This window comes from Struthio camelus, chromosome Z (genome assembly GCF_040807025.1).
Source record: "Struthio camelus isolate bStrCam1 chromosome Z, bStrCam1.hap1, whole genome shotgun sequence".
Taxonomy (NCBI): Eukaryota; Metazoa; Chordata; class Aves; order Struthioniformes; family Struthionidae; genus Struthio; species Struthio camelus.
Genome location: NC_090982.1, coordinates 36483036 through 36504089, shown reverse-complemented (window position 1 = coordinate 36504089; position 21054 = coordinate 36483036). Strand labels below are relative to the sequence as shown.

At 37.0% G+C, this 21054-nt stretch overlaps 1 protein-coding gene across 3 annotated transcripts in view; it reads left to right on the top strand.

Moving 5' to 3' along the window:
- Nucleotides 1-21054, top strand: part of LOC104150309 (methylglutaconyl-CoA hydratase, mitochondrial) — a 113031-nt gene that overhangs the window by 4016 nt on the left and 87961 nt on the right. For 2 of the 3 annotated variants that reach the window (XR_011137732.1, XM_068927302.1), the window contains exons 2-3: nt 4847-4914; nt 5012-5099. The exons of the other annotated variant lie outside the window; for it this stretch is intronic. Coding sequence is in view for 1 of the 2 variants with exons in the window: in XM_068927302.1 (XP_068783403.1) it covers nt 4847-4914; nt 5012-5099 (156 nt within the window). In the remaining variant the exon portion in view is untranslated. The remainder of the gene's footprint in view (nt 1-4846; nt 4915-5011; nt 5100-21054) is intronic. 3 annotated transcript variants of the gene reach the window in all.

The window sequence follows — 21054 nt, the reverse complement described above, 5'->3', positions numbered from 1 at the left end:
TAGATCTGAACAAGAATATTTACTGAAATAAATAATGCAAAAAATGTAGGCTTTTTGAAGAATGTGTTTTTAAAATGGCTATGTATTCTGAGCAACATGTTATAACTCATGATGCTTTTAGAATCAGTTTTCTAGGAGTATGGCTAAAAGTTAGTTCATTATTATTTTTTAACAAAATAATATTGTCTCTCACACTACTTTGAAATTCTGTTTGATGATCTCTGTTAAGGCTGAAATGCGTTATAACTATGGCAATTCAGAAGTTTATGCCAAGTTGCAGTAGTGAATCCATTACAAATTCTAATGAACTTAAGGCTTTTGCTCTTTAACTTGTAGATGGAATTAGCAGAAATATCTCTTTAATCTTGACTCAAGTGTTGCAGTGTCACTTGCTGGATTGTGACGTAAGTATTTAATTTTTAGTCTTTACGGTAGAAAAATTCTTGATTATTAGTTTCCAATTGTTTGTAGTTCAGATAGTGTACATATAGAACAGCTTTCTGCCCTTGTCACTTTGAATTTTAATGTACATAGCATGAGTAGAACAAATATGATCTCCTTTGAATTAGTTCATTTGAAGGTTGGAAACTGATTGCCAGCTGATAAATCAGAAAGGTTTGCTTTCTCTTCTCCCTTTAAATAAAAAGCAGTTTTGAGCAGATGAGATCTACTAATTTAAGAAGTGCATGCAATACTTTTCAGTGGTATTTAGGCAAAAAAGGTGCATACACTTGTACTTAAAGGTGTAAGTTGTACACCCTAGGTGCACTGCTATAAAGTGCAGATGGGTACTTAGTAGGATTTTGAGAAGTATTTAGGTACTTTTAAAAAATACTGCTGGATACATATCTATATGATTGTGCACTTAAATACCTCTTGAAAACAAGACCAGTGGACACCACAGAAATTGTACATGGTACGCTCACCATAGCTGCTCGTTTTGCTTAAGAAGCTATTCTAGAATATTAAAACATCTGAGTAAACTCTTCTGCCCAGGTTTATCTGAGTATTTAAGTGAGACTAGCTTAAGAATAATAACTCTTCTCCTTCACTTCTCCTTCCATTTTTCTATGCGCTCTAATTCAGATTTTTTTTTTAATTGTGAAGAACTATATTTGGATAGAAAGGGTATGTGTAGTTAATATAAGTAAATACTTTTCCTTGAATACTTTTTATGTAGGTCCAGTGAATCTTTCTGATTAGGTCAAAATTACTAATATGAGTATAAAGACAGGATTTATTTGTAAGTAAGCCCTTGAATGTATTTCTACTAAATATTGAGGATGAATATTTTTGAGACTTACAAAGTACAAGACAAAACAGGTAAAAATCATTATTTAAAGCAAGATTTCTTATGTGCTGATTTAAACTATAGTTAAACCATGATCTAGTCACTTTACCTATATTGGTCCATCCTGTTTTGTACTATATAGAAAGAAATACGATCTTCTCTCTTAGCGATTTTAAATAACAATAGCATCATTTCTTTTCTCTTGTGACAAAGATGGCTTACCAGAAGTGAGCATACAGTGTGCTTTACCTGTGATGGTTGCCTGGAGGGGTGGTATACTGGGAGTAGGACCGCTTCTATTATGCGTCATTGAAAGCCATTTGGAGAGGCTCGCTAGCAGGATGAAAGTTACTGTGGAATACGCGAACTTAATTTTATTTGCTAACGTGTGTTCTGGAGTAATGTGGAGATGACTCCCAGGGAAAATTATGAAATTAATATTGAGTTTAGTTTATCTGAATGTTTATTTCTTTTAAGTGTGTCTACCACCTTTTTGACTTGTACAGATACCATAATTATTTATCATTGGTATTTCTACTGATATTTTTGAGGAACGTGATGATGACGTTTTACTGTTTTAACCAAAACACTTGTGAAATGTCTTATGGTAATGGAAAGCATACTTACGTATCTTAGCATTGAGCTGTGTTATGGGCACTTGGAAGAATGAACGGTAATTACATGCTTCAGATAAAGAAGAAACATATATTTCAAAACAGGTGAATAATCAGGTTTTCTGTATGACCAATAATATTTGTCAGAGTGACAGTTATCTGTATGGCAGTAATGTTTTAGCTATATGCCCTTTTTCTTTTTTTAAATTGGCTTAATGCGGGGGACTTTGCTGTGTTACAAGGAGCCTTGTTGTTGTGGTGTGTTTTTGTTTTGTTTTTGGTTAAGGCATTTCATCCCTTCTGAAACTTATATTGCCATGTGACCAGAGGTTAAAAATCTTACTGGCTGCCCAAAACAGCAAAGACTTGTCCTAAATAATTTCTGCCACGAGACACTTGGGGTGGGTTGAGGAAGTGAAAATGCATGTTATTAGAACTAAGTTATTCAACTGGAAATTGGGAAGCCTGTTTTCAATTCCTAGTTTGTGACTTTGAGCAAGTACTTACTCCATCTGTAGTTTTGTCAGGGATTTGTGCGTAGGGGAAACTTCCTAAAGCTTGTTGTGTTAATATAGAAATAAATAATTTATTTTAAAGATGCCCAGATACAATAGTGGAGTATCAGAACAAAGCTTATTCAAATGATAATTCAAGGGATGTCCTTTTGTATACCTCAGTGCAATATTTAATTTTATCTTATAAATCTTTTTTGCTTTTCTGGTTGCAGTTCTTGCATTATACTTTTTTTTTCTTGGTTAGGAAATTGGAAAGTCGTGTTGGTGTCATCTGTGTATTTACTTCTTTTTCTGGAGAGGGAGGCAGAAGCAGTAGCTCTATGACTTGATATGACACTGCTAGGAAGAGTCAAATTGTATGATTTCTCTCCAAGGATCTTCTCTTTGGGGAAAAAAGTATTAAATAGGCTGCACTGTTAATTCTTGGAAGCTCATTCTAAATACACTAATCTTGGCAGTGGGCTACAGTACTTGGGCTCTGTCGTGGAGAATGAAAATGCAAGTGTAACTTAAGAATGTCATTGCCACTGAAAAAGCATGCTTTTGCAGAGGGCTTTATTTCTTGCCATAAAAATAGCTTGGGATGATAAAGTCTCCAGTTTGTTCAAGCATTGAATTTGCAATGTGACGTGAAGCTTAAAATTAAAGCCAGGTCAAGTGCCTTTTTCTTGCTTTACGTGTGGTGCTGCTTTTGTCTAATCTACTTCTGTGGACACGTGGAGTATTTGAATTTGGAGTAATCCTCCTGAAAAGTAAGTTGTGATAGCAGAAGAAAAATGCTGCAGTCAGAAACGCAACTTGGCTGTTGTCCTGTTTGCATGCAAAACAAAATGTGAGCGGCTTCTCCTGTAAGTGCTGAATAAGGGCCCTTGCAGGAGGTCCTAGACGAATTCCTCCTACTGTGGTGATGAACAGGTGCGAGTTTAGGCTTACAGGGCACAGGAATGCAGGTCACTTGGCTCAGCCAGGCTCCTCTCCCCTTTTAGGAAGGTGCTATAGATAGCAATTGATTAGGCCTTGGAAACAAGCAAGAGGCATATATGCTCTTTCGTACTTGGGTTTAGCCATTCCCATCTGAATTTTGAGAATGCCAACTGGTGAATGGAGGGCGTTGATTTCAAACTGGTAGCTGTAGGAGGAGCAGGAGTTCTGTTTAATCTTGTCTCGTATTTGTGCATGTACACACACACAGGAGGAAGGAGAGTGGGGGTCATCCTTTGGGAGGACAGGTTTCCCTGGCGGGCAGGGGAAGGAGCAATACACTGAAAAGACAAGTGAGGCTCCACAGCATGACTGGAGAGAGCCAGACTGCATAGAGACTACACTTGCAGAGCTGTGTGATGAAGTGATGAATGCCTGGACAAATACTGGGTCTTCTGGAACTTCTTTTGTCTTGTAGATTGATGGTGGAACTGTGGGCATTTGTGTTCCAGCTTAATGGAGGCTCCCTTTTCGTGTTCATTCCTGGTCCCTGTCCTCGTCCTTTTTCCTTCTCCCCTTCCCCCTTCGTTTCCCAAGGGAAAATGTACGATCGTATGGCCGATACGATTGTACCGGGGTGGATCTGTTTAATAGGGCTACGTGCTGGTGTTCAGACTTTGGAGTGAGAAGAATTATGTATGTGTTTGGGAAATAATTGATGAGAAGTTTGTTATAGGCTTGATAAACTTAGGCATTACCAAGATAAACTTCGGAATTTTCCCATTTTATAATCGTGTGTGTTAGGTTGAGGAGGGGAAAATAAGGGCAAACAAATAGTGTTTCTGCTGCATCATTCAAACCATTGCACATGTAATCAATCAGAAAGCCAGCTAATCTCCAGGTGGACTTAAGGGAGTGGTGAATGTATGGTTGGAGCTGTGTAGGCAAGCACTAAACACAGTTTATGCTGTGGTTTGGGGGAGAAATTTTGTATGGTATTTTTTTTTTTTTTTGTAACCAGGCTTTCCATTTGGTAACATTCCATGTTTGTGACTTCCTTTTACCTGTACTAGAGTTGCTGCTCTTTGCTGTGGTAACGCTTCATGCTTTAAGAAGTCTTTGAATGTAGCCTGTCTAAATATGGAAACATGTGCTTTATAATTAAGTATCTTTCCTGATTGCATGTCAGAACGTCACAAATTAACATGGAACTTGTGCATGCAGTTGTGTAATTATACACTCAACCTTTACGAGCACTATTTCCATATGAAAGTTTTAGGGACATATTTTAGTTCTTAAAATACTTGTTGTTTCTGTTGAACACTGAAATGTTGAACATTGGAAAAATGTAAGTCAATTTTTTCTTTCTAAAACAAAGTGTTAAGTAATTGCGCTTTACAATCCTCAATGATGCCTTTTTTATACTGTCAAAATTATATACACATAGATAATATATATTTTTCTATATTATAACAGTGGTAAAATTGTTTTTTTCCCCCCTTCAGGAATTGTGGTGCTTGGATTAAACAGATCTCATGCCAAGAATGCACTTAACAAAAATCTTTTAAAAATGGTAAGTGGAAAAAATAGTTTCTAGTATTAAGGTGAAGTATTGGAATTAAGTGCTTTAAAAAGTGTTTGGTTATTCCCTTCCCTCCTTTTCTCTGTAGATGTCAAAAGCTGTGGATGCTTTGAAATCTGATAAGAAAGTACGAACTGTTATATTCCGGAGTGAAGTCCCAGGGATATTCTGTGCTGGTATGCAAACTTAATTTTCCTGAGAAGCTGGAAATCTGTAATCTAATGTTGCACAAAAAAAAAAGCCCAGATTCCAAGGAAGCATGTCTGTTTATATGCATTTTAGTAGCAGGCAAAACATTTTTGTATGTTTTTCTCAGTTGCTAACAAGAATCAGATATTTGTTTTATTCTTTCTGTGTCATAAAGTATTTCAAATGTATGCTAGATTATTCATGATGATGGAAAATTACTTAATTGAGCTCCTATAAAATGTTGCCTATATTTCAAAATGAGGACCAAATATTGCTAAATGCCATATAGGGAGACTGTGTAGGAAGCAATATTAAAATTGTATTTTAAACAATTTATCTTTAAGAAACATACTAAAAGTTAAGTAAGCTTAAAACTAAAATTCATGGTGAAGGATGGTTGTTACTGCAGGCAGAATATATTTTCAAGTTTAAAAAAAAAAACACATCCCAACCCAAATATCAAGCAGTGTCCTGCCAAAGTTCTAAAGAAAACAAAAGCTCTGAACAACCAAACATTGGGAACCAGAGTTTGTTAACATGTCAGAATCAGTTTTTGGAAGCAGCAGTGTCTTTTGCAGATATCAAGAGAAAATTCTCCTTATTTTCAAATACCTCATCTAGTTCTTGCTTTGTTCAAAATTCATTTAAACCTCATCTTTTAATTTAAATTTCAAACCTAATTTAAATCTGAAACTGAAAACAGAAGTAAGTTGATTCTTCTTTCTAATGTATGAATACAACTGTAAGGCTAGAGATCTGTTAGTTCTAAATTTCTTTTCCTGATCATCTGCACAGTCATTTAATTATGTTGCATGTAAGCTGCCAAGCTTGCTCAGTTTTAAATGCAAAAAGTTTTTTACAACTTTGTGTAATATGTAACATATTTAAGTAGTTTTCGCTAAGATTTTAAAATCCCCCTTTTCTTGCTTTTAACTGAATCTCAGTTTTCATCCAGATGCAGTTTGGCGCTTATAAGATTTGTGTAAAGACTCATCTTGAAAAAAGAGAGTCCATTCACCATTTAGTGAATGTAGTAATACATATTATTAATTTAAATACATAGGTACTGATTGGCATGTTTAGCTTGAAAGTTACATCTTGTTTTGAATCAACAAGTTTCAAAGATCAATAATAATAATTTTCAGGAAAATAAAAGATTAAAAGTTGTATTTTTAAACCAATAAATAGAAGGAGTGGTGAATGGGCAGGGTCAGAGCAATGCCTGGAGTTAGATGATAGGTAATTCATTTGAAAAGGTGGCTATTAGCTGGGACTTGTTATCAATTGAGTTTTTAAAGTAATTTTTTTATTCCAGATTCATGATTTATAGTAGCTGTGATGTAGGAAATATGGCAGTAAGCACGTTGATTTTTTTGGGGGAGAGAAGCTCAGGTATGCTGTTGAAATTATATTTCTGAACTTGAAGTACTTCTGCAGTATCCATTGTTGGCTGGTTTTGCAGAACTGTTTTGGAATTAAGAATTTAAAGGATTTATTGCCTGACTCCTTGGCTTAAATGAATAGCTCAGTGTGTGTATACACAGCTGACTAGAGACAAGGTGTAAGGGTGAACATTAGGGGGAAGTTAACTCTGAAGGGAGGAGTGGAAAAGACTAAGACTGGATAGATACAGTCTGGATCTTAAATCAAGGAGTAGAGACAGACAAGGAGTGTACCACAACCTGTGTTTAAAAAAACCAAAACCACACAGATAAACGGAAGTGCTTAAGAAAGGAAACTCTGCTAGTGAACCAAGTGAAATGAAGGATGTTCCAACGGTGGTGACTGAAATGCAGGGTGAAATTGAAGATGAGGCAAAACTGGATGATGAAAATAGGCAGAAAGAACGGTGTGGTTTGTAGGTTTGTTTCTGTAGATTAAGTTAAGGGGTGTCTGTAAAGACAACGAAACTAGATAAAGCATAGGGAGATGTGGAGAAAATAGATAAAGGCTTAGGGAGGTAGGATGAGGGGAGGTGCAAGGCATTTCATGGGGAGACTTACCCAGGGAATTGAGCAGAACAGAAGAAAGCTAACAAACTTTTGCAGTTTTTAAATTCGAAAGGACGATATGTTGTTTCAAGATCACTTAATGTCTTCAAAAAAATGCAAGGATCATCTTGTGAAGTGTTGTCACATTTTGGTTTGCATTATAATGAAACACAGTTAGGCTTAACTTTGATTTTTTTTTTGTTTTGTTTTGTTTCCTCCATTGTGTTTTCTTTCTTGCATGTCTGGGAATGTATATGGTTTTAAAAATGCATTTTTTTCCAATCATTTTTTTGGACCATCATCTGATATTTTACAGACCACAGATTGAGAAACTGTGTCCTAGAATGTAATTCCTTTTTATGTGTGGAATGAAATCCAAAATCCTTAAATCTTACCATTCCTCAGCTATCAACAAAAATCTGAAAGCCACAGGCCCAGTGTTTTGCTTCCTTCTGAGGGCTAGTCCACAAAGGATAGCATCCAACTGTTTTGTGCTAAATGACAGTGTGGTTGATCAAAAGATTTAAACCCTTCTGATGACTGATGTGGATTTCAGTGTGATTGCAAATTATGGAATTTTGACAGGGTGAAGTGGGGTAAGGGGAATGAGGAATTCTTGTATAAAAGAGCATAGAAATGTGCCAATAATCATATCCTTTCCTTTCTGCTTAACATTTTGCTTGCAGTGTTTTACTACTCCTGTCTTTTTTGTATGTCCTTATGCTCTGTGCCCTGGCCCCAGAAAGTTCCTCATTAATGTTGTAGTGCTGATCAAAAGGGACACCTACAAGTCAGGGAAGAGCTTGTCTGGGGTTAAGGATGCGCTCTGCCTGTGAGGCTTGCTTCTGCTTCTTATGTTTCCATCAGAAGTGCTCTTGCTCTGTGCCTCTTTCTTCTTCCTAGAAATTAATAAATAATAATTAAAAAAAAAATTGGCCTTTCTGGAGTGAATATATATGACCAGTTCTGGCTTGTGTAAGTGTACAGAGTGTGCCTTCCCAGTTCTGCAGCCAATGCAGCTGAGTCAATGCAGGAATTCTTTTTATTAGCTGGCAATATTCCATTCTTGGAAGAGGTACAGCCTAAACATGGAATAAGGCAGGTGTCCCATGGGCAAAAGTCTACGATCAAGTAATTAAGAGCTATGCTGTGTTCACACAAGGGGCTGAATTAAATTTGCATAGGCAACTTGAGTAGCTTCATTTTTCATTATTAATGTAGGCTCAACATACGAGGTATATTAGTGGTATTACTGATGCAGTTTTGTGTGCAATTTTTCAGGATTTTTCATCTTAAAAAAAATCTTGGAAGTCTGAGTGTGTGGATAGTACTGTTGGGAAATATGGTACCGTAAGGAAGGGAGGAGCAATTGTTCTTAAGTTGTTGCAGAGTTTATTTTTGGAGCAGCAGTGTATTCTGGGACACAGTTTTGTGTTGTATCTTCTTCTGATCTTAAATATGTGAGCTCAAAAAGAAGGCAAAGCTAAAGTCTGTTCCCTGAGAGTTACTACTTTGGTTTTCAGATGGTGTTCAATAATGTCCATATTTCAAAGAGCTGAACAACTTAATTCTGCACCTTAAAGCATTTGTGATTGTTTCCTAAGGCCTTGCCTAGTATTTATAGAACTTGTAGTTATTACAGAAGTTTGCATTTGGAATAATGTTTTGGCAAGCTAAAGGATGCTGTCTGATTCCAAGTCCTCTCTTTTCCTGCTCTTATTCCACAGTCCTGTCTCTGTGCATGGTGATTATGTTATGCTTAGCAATTACATAGATATTTGAGACAGGACCAGTGAGAGAAAGTTTACATCTGCTTGTTTCAGTTAATTTTTTAAATAGTTTGTTTATTTATTTATTTATTTTTATTTTGTGATGGTTACAGTAACTGAAGAAACAAATGCCTTTTATAAACCTTTCCTGTCTCTCTTTCCACCTGCTGTTCCTTGTACCATGGTTTCCCTTAGGACTGCCATGCTCGTTCGGTCCTCCCTTCATGTCCTATCAAGAAGACACTTGTATGTGTTTAGTCTATTCCTCACACGCTTGTCTCAGGTAGCAACTTACTGGCGCATAGTTCATTGATTCAATTTACAGCTCATGCTGTTTAATGAAGCTCCGCACTACTGTTTTAAGTATTTTACTATTTTACTCTCCCTCTCCTGGTGCCTGGTCAGCCAGGTCAATTGGTAACTCCAATTTTCCCCAGTTCAATCAGAGATTTTTTTGCTTATATTTCCTTTTCTTTCCCCAAAGGTTTGCATCTGCGTTGTCTTCAGTTTCCCTACATCCATCCACCCTCCTATCTCTTGGCGTGCAGAACAATTCTGTCCACTTCTGTGGGACAAGAATGAACTGCTTTGATTGTCTGGAAGGAACAGACCACCTCCAGATTTCAGTTTGCATGGGAGAGTTAGGGGGGGGAGCTTTCAAGGGCAAGAACCTCCAGCTTCTTGAGATTTTGCTCACTATCTGCCTTCAGACTGTAGTTGTTAAGAGCAGGCTGTTCAGTGTTACTTTTTTGGAGGGAATTGCACTAATTGAAATCGATAATTGCCTGGTATGTGCATGCATATGAAGAACGAGGGGGTAGGCATGGCTGTTAGTTTACAAATTTGTTCTTTGGATACCTTCTTTTAGAAATTCTTGAGAAATCAGAATATGGATGGCTAATTTTTTTGTTGTAACCAGCTTTCAAGGCAACTTGAAAAATCTGGATATTGGAACACTTAGCTGTGCTTTGACCTGACACAGCTTTACTCACTGCAGCTCTGCCAATAAAGCCCCCTCTTGCAAATGGTGAAAGAATCTTTCTGCCAGTGAAACTTCTTCATTTGGGGCTGCAACGTGAATAAAGCCAACACAAATGCTTTTCCTGTTGGCGTAACTTGTCTTGTTTCCAGAATAGTTTTGCTGGCAAGGTTTGTAAAGTAGATAGGCTTCAGATAGCTGACCTGTGAAACCACCTTCATTTAAAAGGCTTTGATATGGGTTGAATGATATTACCCAAGAAGGAAAGCAGTTCTGTAATAGCTCTCAAATACTTGATCTACTCTGATTTTTGTGGTGCCAGTGAGAGTGGTACAGAGGTACAACTGTGGGTATAGTTGCCTTTTTTTTTTTTTTTTTTTTTTTTTTTCTTCCCAGGCTCTGCTAGGTAGGTGAGCAAGGGGAAATGTTAGTATTTTCCCAGAGCATTTTATATTCCTCCAGATTCCGGCTCATGCAGAGGAACGAAGAGGATAATTTATGTATTACTCCGCTATTCCCTTTTGAGGATTCAGGTACCCACTTAAAAAGATTTTAGCGCCTTCTGGGTATGTTTGTCGCTTTGCATGCATTTCATTCCTTCCTTCAGAGGTAGACAGTAGCTAGGTTCCTCCTTTTTCCAATCCAGGCTTTTGCCAAGATTTGGATTCGAACTGATGCCGGCTGCTTATAGACTAGGTTCAATGGCTGCTGCATGTCTGTTGGAGCAACATGAGTTATGTGAAAACTGGCATGTTAGGCAGCCTCTCAGCTATGTCCTCTGACTAACTGTGCATATAGTTATCTTTTGAATTTGGAGAGCTCAGCCTGCATTTGTCTGAAGTCAGTTATTTTTCCTCTTTTTTTTTTTTTTTTCTGATACTGCTTTTCTGAAAGAACTAATAGATGTCATGATTTTCTAGGTCGAGTGTTGAACAACTGAGCCAATAAAGAAGTGCAGTCAAAACTGTGACTTGATCCACCATTCTACACAAAAAGAGCCCAGTAAGTTAAGGAAAACAGATTTTAAATGGCTATCTTTTAGAAGTACCTCAGTCAGATAACTCTAAATGCTCCTCTACATTCTGTCCTAAAGAGGCATGTTGAATTTCAACAGATATTGGATCAACTATGTGGATTTTTGAGAGCTAGAAAAATTAATTTTTAAGCAGAAGTTTGTTCTTGGCCTTAAGTATGGCAGAGCTCACTGTCCCTAAGTGATCATGTATATGGTTCTATTAATGGAATATTGTTCGGATGAGTTCAACATGTTATTTGATCCACGTTATTCTGTATATCTTGCCCATATTTATTTTAATCTCATGGCTAATCCTAGAACAAAGCACTGGCAAATAGCAGATAAAAAAAATTGCACGTAGCTAACGCAGCACTTGCTAGCACAGTGAATAGGTGCATGTATTAGTTTGTTAGATGAATATACCAGATACCTTTTAGCTTCATTAAAAAAAATGCAGATGTTAAGGTTTCCAGGACACTTTTCAATAAGAACACAGGAATGTAGCCACATTCCCCTCATCTATCTCTGAAAGAGTGATCCATTTCTGTTTGGGGGAATGGCATGAGGAATTGGGTAGGAAGTCTGTGGGTGGGACTTGCTGCAACAGTGCAGTCTTTAAATCAACCCTAATCAGCTGTGAAACTTTCAGCTAAGAATCCCTTGTCTGCCTTCGCAGTGGTGTTTACAGCTTCTGGCTTGAGAATATTATGGGAAAGAATTTTCATATATTCAGCTTTCTTAATGTTATTCTGTAGTTGGGAATAGAGTTTTTAACCCAGTTAGTTTACATTTCAAAGATAAAACTGAGGTCAGACTGTTGTTTTTAAGGAACTCTGAGGATAGACTGGGCTCACAGCAACTTGTGTAAAAATGTGCTAAATAAATGTGAACAGAAAGCTTTCTCCCTAGTTGAATGAGTTGCAGTCAGTACTGTACAGAGGCTAAGTGGATTAACTTAAACAGAAGAAACTGAATCTATATCTGCTTGGTTCTCTCTTGCATCTCTTATTTGAGATGCAAGATGCTCTTCATCAGGTTTATCTGGAATATCTGTTCAGATGTCTCTCTCTTCCTGTAGTGTGTGTCTTAAACACTTGTCTATGAAACATTCGGTGACCCTTTCCTCTAGTTTTAAGTTCTGCAGCGAGAAATACTATATTTGCTTTAGTGCCAGGAACAATTTGTAAAAAGATTGTTTTCTGTCTCAGAGAGACTCTGTCTGTCACTGATTGAAGACTATTTGAATTGACAGTACATTCAACCACAGTATACTTTTCTCCTTGATTAGAGTTTTTTATAGACTCTAGTGGAAGCAGAGACAACTTTCTTCATTGCTAATATTGCCACAGTGTAATACTTCAAAAAAGTTCTCTTGTAATTGGTTGGATTCAGCTGAGATGTCAGTGGTGGATATTTCATGCAGTTTTTCTTCCTTTTTTGGTCTTGAATAAGTTGTAGACCAAAGTTCACTGTGCTTTGTGAGCGCAAAGCTGATGAATAACAAATTTAAGATCATCCTATTAGTGAAAGATAAATTATGAAAGCCAGCAAGAGAGCCATCTTTTTAACAGTATATTTTCTGGGTTAAGGTAATTTTGAGATTTACCCTTTAAAGCTGATGAAACAGGGCATTTACGAGTACTCTTTGACCATTCCTCCTTTTGTGTGACATGTGAGATCTGATTCCAAAATTGAGGTGTCAGTAGTTGATCCATCGCAATAAAATGTTCTCCTCTCTCCTTATATGTTAGAATGGAAGCTTTCTGGGGCATGAGACCCAGGTTATTACTGAAAATTTGATTAAAAAACAAGTCTATCTGAATTGGTTCTGTAGTCTTACAGTTATTGTGGTGATTCTTAGCGTGAGAACTTGCCAAGGAGAATCAATGTTTTTGTGGGCAGTGACTTAACGGGGAATGATCAAGCTTGGTGACTATTGCTTTGCTAGTGTAAAACAGCCCTTACCTAAGGTTGGGCTCTGTAATACAGTCACATGGAACTACAAAACAACGCTATTATATGGACTGTGGTGCTATTTTATATCATGGATATCTGTCTTCAAAAATAACAGTAAAATGCTATAGTTGGTGTCATTCAGTTGGCTCGTGTGTACTGGAAAGTTTAGGAGCAGACCTAAAATACGTATCTGTGGCTACTGAAGAACATAGGCTGTGATAAGTTTTAATTACTGATAAAACACTGAGTTTAAATTTTTTTAAATTATTATACTTAAATAGTTTAAAACATTGCCTTGGGCTGTTAATCCATCGTTGTCTTTGATTGTGTGAGCATGTTATGTGAGCTTGTCTGTAATGGAAAGCATCTTCAACAGATATGTATATACTACAACTGTAACTCATTTAATTTTTGTTTTATAAATATGTTCTACAGAAATGTGGATTTTTTATAAACCTGTTAGGAATACTAAGTCAGTTATGTGGATGACTTTTTATATTCTATGTGCTTGTTATGGTTGGATATGACTTTTTGAATACAGTCCTCTATAGGACGCTGGCCTTATAGACCGCTTAGAAACGGTTTTGAAGTTGGTATATAACAACTCTCTGAAGTGCAGCATACTTTGCCTGTGCTGTATCAGGGAAACTTGTAATTAGGTGGCTATTAGTGTGTCCTTGTAGGTGTTGGGCTACAGTCCATGCCGTGTAAGAATTTTCTATATTAATCTGAAATGGAAGCAGTAATTACCTGTATGTGTAATTTAGAGATGCTCAGGCAAATATGAACACTGCAAAAACTACGTGACTTTACTAGAAACTCACATCACCATCACCGGACCAGTCTGGGCATCTATGTGTGTATATCAAAATCTAAAGGCTGCAAAATTCAGGGCTGTTGAAGTCTTTGATTTGGTATAATAGATTAACAGAGGGGATGCTGCATCTGAACAGTCTTTGCTTCCACAGAAGTGAGGAAAGTCTGCTTGGCATGCTTGAGTTTCTTCTGTTCGGTAAAATTCTTAAGATGGTACAGTTTGTCATTTATAGGCAGACCATAGGCTTTGTAGATGCCAGCAGGTGTATTAGAGCTAGACAACTTAGGAAACTGCTGGTTTCATACCTAAAACTAGAGAAATATCTATGCAGTCTGCACTGTTATCTCTAGCTTAAGAGAGGTCGTGCAGTAGTTCACATGGGTCCTCTGATATCTTTGTACGCCTGTGCTTTCTGTAGCTCTCTGTGTTTATTTCCAAATATTTGGATTGTTTCATGTATTATTGACCTATGTGATACCATGCTGTGAGTAACAGTAATCTTGTCTTCAGAAAGTAGTTTCCTCTGACAGCTACAATGAAACCTTGAGTCCCTAGCTGGGGGTAGCTCTGAAAGAGCCCTGTATAGTAATGGATACCAGCAATACTATAGTGATAACATATTCCTCTTTGACTTTGCTAGTGGACATTTGAAATCACTTTAAGCCTGCTCTGACAGGTGCTGCAGCCCCAGAGGGTGGGGGGATGTGTGGGTTTTTTTTTTTTTTTTAATGTCTCCTCCTCCATTCCTTCTTTAGAGCCCAGTGGTGAGCTCTAACCAAGCATTTTGTATTTAGGGAGACACTTCTCTACCTATTTTTAATCTAAAACTGTCTTTAGCACGGTTCAGGTAGAAAAAGCTTTTCAGAAGAAGTTTTTTTTCTGTACTGCTAGCCCTTCAGGCTGGGAGTTTGGCCAAACTTTGAGCGATGCCTTTAGAGGCGTTTTATTCTCAGTGCCTTTCCTACTGACAGCTGCTGTTTTTGCTGGAGTCTGGAATTGCATCACCTTAGAGTATTAGATATTAGATGACCAGTTTGGGTTACGCTCCTGAATTACAGAATGTTATTTCACTGTCTTTATAGGCCTATATCAACAATATGCTTTTGCTTTCATTTCAGATCTTGAACTGGAGAAGAGAATTTTTGTAGATTAGAGAGAAGGCTGGTTTAGTGTCCTAACCTAGGTTAAGATACTTTAGGAACTTATCTTTCTCTTCAGTATGGTTGTACGTGTTTGTAATCACATTTTAGATTCCCAAGACAGTCTTGCATATTTTGAAATGGAATTCTATTTATCGGAAAATATGGAGGAATTTCTGTCGTCAGGCAATATTCTGTTTTTCAGCAGTATCAAGTTGTTCACTACATACTTTGATTACGAATCACTAGGGGTGCTGAGCAATTCAGTTAAACTCCAGCCTTGACATCAGAGCCGTTTTTACATCGTTATGGCAGAAGGTGGCTGATCTTGTTCACCTACTTTTAAGTCATTTCAAACTCATCATATTCAAACTCTGTTCATAAAGGAATCAAAAGTCGTTATGTGTAAATTCCATGTCTGTCGTAGACTTGGATCTTGGATCGTCTCAAAAGCTGCAAGCTCACTCTCAGACATGGGCAAGAGTTTTTGCTACACCATTTCTGGGCATGGATTTTTTTTTTGTTTTGTTTTGTGTCACTATATATAATATGTCATCTGTGCTCCATATAAAATGGTTAAAACCTGTGTGGGCACCGGGTGAAGTAATCTGTAACTGCTGTTACTCTGACAGGCACTGTTTTATTAAATTGGTAAAAGGATAATTTTGGGGTATATCTTTATTACCCAGGACATCACTGGTAAATGCTTTTGTGCTTAGATGAAGAGCTTCATTTAACTTGTTGCATGCCTCTGAACTTTTGACTTTCCACTGTAGTGTCTTCTGTAAGTATTAACTGAAACGAAGTAGTCACCTCCACTTAAAATATTCTTGTCATAACTATGTGTATTTGATATCTTGATTTCTGAAGAAAGACTGCTTGGTTTCTTTACAGTTCTTTGAGGTACTGTGTGACCCAACTAACTCTTTCCGCTAATACCGACTAAGTTAGTACCTGGCACCTGATTTCTTTATTGGTGAGGGAACTGAGCCTGCTTTGCCATTTATATCCTTAGCTGAGAAAGCCTGCTGGCAAAAATAGTCCGATCTCCTGTGCTTGGTGGTAGTGTGTGCTGGAAATAGATTACATGTGTGCAAAACATGTCAGAAATAGTTACTGCATGGCAAAGAACCATTTTTCCACTTACTTTTGAGTAAAATAAAATGATCATTTAGCGGAGGTATTTAGATTTCTATCTGAAGCTAAGGCATTTTCATTTTGAGTCAATTTACAGCAGTTAGTTTCGTATGTGCTTCCTTCTGTAAATGGCACAGAACAGCATATAATGAAACATACATGTGTGCTAATTGTCATAAGTATGAAGAGACACTTCCAACAGTTCTTTAAAATTACTTGTTTCTCTCCTTTTCTCCCATCTTTGTCTGCCACTTAGGCAGGTTTCCTTTGCAGAACACCTTTGTTATTGGCTTACTGTAATAAAAAATGGTACTTTTTTCTGCATCTGGGTTGGATGTGCAACTCTTGAAAGCTAGAGGAAAACAAAATAATTTAATTTGCATGAATGTAGCACAGAGCTGCCGATGTATTCCTGGTTATAATGTATTTTTACAGTGGTATAGCTAAAGATGGTTACTTGTCTCTAATGAAAACGGCATGAATCTTGCATGTAGCTTACTGAAACAGTCAGTGGGCTTTTGTTTTGTACCTGTGAAAATGTTTTACCTTTATAAAAGTAATAAAAAACGAAAAAATTTTGAAATTTCTCTTTAAATATTTTTTTCTTGTAAAACTTACTTTTTTGTGTGTGTATGTTTTAATAAATAGAAATATAACATGGACTTTGGTATACACGCATCAGATAGTAAAAGCTATTGTAACTGTTTTATTGTCTGACACCCAAAGAAACGTTAAAAAAAATCCTACGACTGTTAGTCAGGTCCTACCTGTTTTAGTCAATATAAGGTCTCAGGACAGCTATTCATTCATAAAGAGATATAGGTATATAGTTTCCTATAATATCCCCCAAGTTTTTTCAATTTTTTGTCAGTATTTTGTATAAATAGGGAAGCAGCAGAGTTTTGTAGGATATAAGAAATTTAAGTCTAAAATACCTTTTGTTGACTGATATTCTAACACTTCTTTGTGGAGTTCCCATCACCAGCTGGAACTTGGTGACTATATGTGGATGGACACGGTTTTCAAGTGATTGAGCTCTAGGCTCAAATACCACAAACTTTTATAATTTGTTAAGCTCCTCCAGATGGCAGGTAATGTTCCAGTGTTAGATCTCCTTTCCCTTCCTTTCTTTCTCCAAAGTAAATTGCTGGCAAGTCTATTGGATTGTCTATTAAAAATAGAAGAGATCGAGTATCCCTGAAGTATTTTAAAATAACAAGCCTGTAGAAAATAGAATCGAGTGTGCAACATTGGTGCTGAAAATGGATTCAATGGATGGGAGATTGTGCTATTTACAAGCATCTTCATTTATTTCCCTATGTCAGTTCCAAGTGTTTGGGGACAGTGGGAATAAGGGAAAGTACGGTGTGTGAGCAGGTTAACTTCATGCTTATGAACAGTAGAGTTGCAGCTGCTATTCTTGTGTCTTTCTCATGAACGAAGCATGATTAAGAGATGTTCCTGCTCTTGGCTCAAATGCTTACTACTCCTTACATTCACACAGCAGTGTGTGGAATGGCAAGACTTTGGCTTCGAATGGTAGCCCAATACTAATATGAGCCAGAGATTTTTGTGCAGGGATGCCAGCCATTTTTAATGCTTTTTTTTTTTTTTCCTTTTGGAGTTGAAGATTTAAGCTTTCTGAGTAGACCAAAGTTGAGCTCCATGTCCTTAACCTTGAAGCCTTTTCTTCTCCGGTTTCAGTTTTCCCACAAACGTCTTTGTTCTCTTCACCTGTTGTAGCTTGGAAAAGTTCCCAGTCAAAATCTGTAGTCACTTCTTCTAGTCTTTCTAATCTTTCCTCAAGTTTATGTGTGTTTTGCTATACACAGAGTGATCATGTCCTAAATGAGTGAGGTAACAAGTCATGACTGATTATTGAGATGTGTCCATTCCTTTTCTCTATTGTTTTATCTGTTCTTTTCAAGGTGTGTTACATTTTCATATGCTGCGTGTCTTGTTTACCTGTTCAAATGTCCTACTGAAAGTATCACTTGCCACATAGCTGCACAGTATATGGTATTGTTGAACCTTGAGCTACTGGAAGTTTCCAGGTGATATCCCAGTATGACTAATACTGGTCATACAAAAAAAACAAGGAGAGAGAGGGAAAAAAAGCAAAACAAACAAAGCAACCCCTCTTCCCCCCACCTAGCATCTGGTGATGCCTTTCAAAGCAAGGGACAGGAAGGAAGGAAAATTACTTGAATGTTTCTAATATAAAAGAAACAAAAGACTTGTGTCTTCATCTACATTCAGATGATAAAGTAGTTCAAATCATGTGGCTTTTCTCAGGAAAAGCTCCTCCTTTCTTTAGCAGGATTTATGCCCGAATAAAGACTTCAGGATTTCTTCAGAAGAGATTCTGACTTTCCCTTTTTTACCACATAACACACTTCCTCTTTTTCTATTTACAGCTCATAAAACTGGGTGTGCTGTCAGTTAACTTATTTTTGTAATTATTACTAATCAAAATAGATATACCCGGCAGTATCAATTCCTTTTAACTTTTTTTCCACAAACATGCTTGCAGTGGTCAGATATACAATATATGCAAAACGCTTGACTTGGTCACCTGTAATAATGCAGTGAAAGATCTCTATTTTTTTTGTGATTACTTGATTTACTAGAAATCAAGGTGAAAGAAAGGGTTGTTCAGATTTTTGATTCTGTTCATATTTCTTTGAATTGCAAGGCTTAGTACCAGTTGCTAAGACTACTCGGTCTAAATATCATCCTTCAGTTAAGGTTAAAGAAGAAAGATGAAGAACCTCAGCCTTAGCAAGTTTTAGACATGTCCACTCATTAATTGGGACTGAGAAAGCAGTATGTGTGACCTGTCACTACTGTATTACATATTGATAAACTCTGCAAGGATACTGCAAGTGATACAAATGAGATGCAGTGCCACTTTAATTTTTTTTTTTTTTGGTGTTAAAATATCTATACACTTTCATTCTGTTGAGTAATGTTTTTTTTAGTTCTAAACTTAATAAAACTGAGAGCTTTGTTGCTAGACTCTTCAGAGGCTTTTGGTATGCAAGGTGCAGAATAAACACAAATAACAAATAGTAGTTCCACACTTAGTTGGAAACTAATTAGTAGGGTAAAAATCCAGCTTATGTGGCTGTCTAATTTAAACTGTCTTAATCTGTAGAAGACTTCAGTTATGTTTCATGATCAGAAAAGAAAAACACACCCTGTTACAGGTATAATGTAGAAGTTCTCTGAGTGAAGGCTAAATTTGAAAATGAAAAATGGTTTGAGGAAGTTGGGTGTTCAGAGTACCAGAATGACTGAATTAAATACTTCTGTAATGCTTACTGTGGAAATAACTTAGAAATACAAGTGGTATAGGAAGTAGCTTTACTTGTTTATTTTTCTTTCTTTCTAAAAGCTCTGTATTGAATAGTACGTGCAACATATGTTGCTTTTTATTAAATGCTGACGTTTTGAAACTACCCTGATTTGAAGTATAAGCCCATGCTCTTGCAGTGGACGAGTAGCTAGACTGTTGTATGAGCTATGCTTTGTAGATTGGAAGAAACAGGTTTTGTCATGATTTGATCGCTCTAGAGGTCTGTGTGTGTGGTTCCCAAAGAGGTTATAACTGGACTTCATTGCTGCCCTTTGTCTCCTCCTCCTGGATCTTTTCCTCTGATTCCATGTCCCTCTGCCAGTCAAGGATGATGCAACCTCTGTCTTCTGACAGAGGCTAGTTTGTTAGCCTGACAGAGGTTATTGAAAGTGAGGCATGGCACAGAATCCAAGCTAATATTGGTGTAGATAGCTGTTTCCAAACAGTAAGTTACCATGTTTCTTGTACTTTGCCACCAGGACTAGTGTCTCATGTGCCATGGATGAAAGTGCAAGAAGTTCTGTCATGACAGTTATGCAATTTTTTGGCTTCAGAAGAGGGTACCAGTGGCATATAGAATATGGTTGAGGTAGTTGTTGGATGATGGAAGTGTCACAAAGAAAATGGTAGTATTTGGGTAAAAATTTGTGCTTTTGTTTTCAGGAGGTGAGAGATCAAGATCCTTGCAGAGATTCTGTCTGAATTAGCAAGTTGGCCTCAAAAGGCTTGGATTTCAAAGGCAAACAAAAGTGTTATACTTTCTGAAATATCCCATTTGTGGGAATTTATTTAGCAGCTAATGCTTTAAATATACTGATCTGAGTGTAAATTATTGCGAAGCACGTAATAAACTATAGCCGTGGAGCTAAAAGACTGCCATTTTACAGGAAGGAATGCTTATGACCGGCATCCTGCCAAAGTGCCAAAAGCTCTAATGCACAAGAGTTATACTGCAAAATTTTGTTTGTTCTTTGCTGTTTGATGGTTTTGAGGAACTTCTTTCTATGACATAGAGAGAATATGTTCAAAAAATGCAGGTATCTAAGTCATGCTTGCAGCCTAATAGGAGAACAAATCCTATATGGAAGAGCATCTGTAGGGACTGAAAATGGCAGAAGTTTTGACTTTGAAGTTATATATCCAAGTTTAGAGAATGCCAAGAATATGAAGCTCTGCACCAAAAAGGAATTGTTTTATTTACATCATTTAGATTACCTTGTTATGTAGGGAAGAAGCATCGCATCTCTCATTATCAAACTGCTTTTCTCTTGACTTCACTGACTGCAACCAGCATCTTTCTCGAACTGTTTTGTTAAAGAAATTTAGCAGATGCTGAGGTTGCATGTAAATGCACTTTTCTTTGTAGCCAGTTTAGGTGGTGCGGGCGAAAAGTCTTGTCCATGCTAGCTTGCGACACGATTGGTGTTTGCTGATGTACTGCATGATTGTTGTTGTCAATAAAACAAATGATTACTAGAGATAACAGTTACTATTAAGTTATGTTAGGTGAATTGTGAAGCAGCTGCTTTAAAAGCTTGTGATAACCATGTCTTGTGAACCACTTTCTTAGACAAAGTGAAAACCTTATTTAATAGAAAATTATGAAAATCTATCATAACAGCCATAGCATGTTTGTCTTTCAGTCTCTGGTGCTTTGTGACACAACCCTACCAGATAGGCCCGGGGTCAAGGTCTGCCTTTTTAGCCAGTGACCCTTTGTTTATAGCTCTTTGGGGCTTCTGAGCCAGCTTTTAAGTCTCTATTAATATGTTGTACATTAA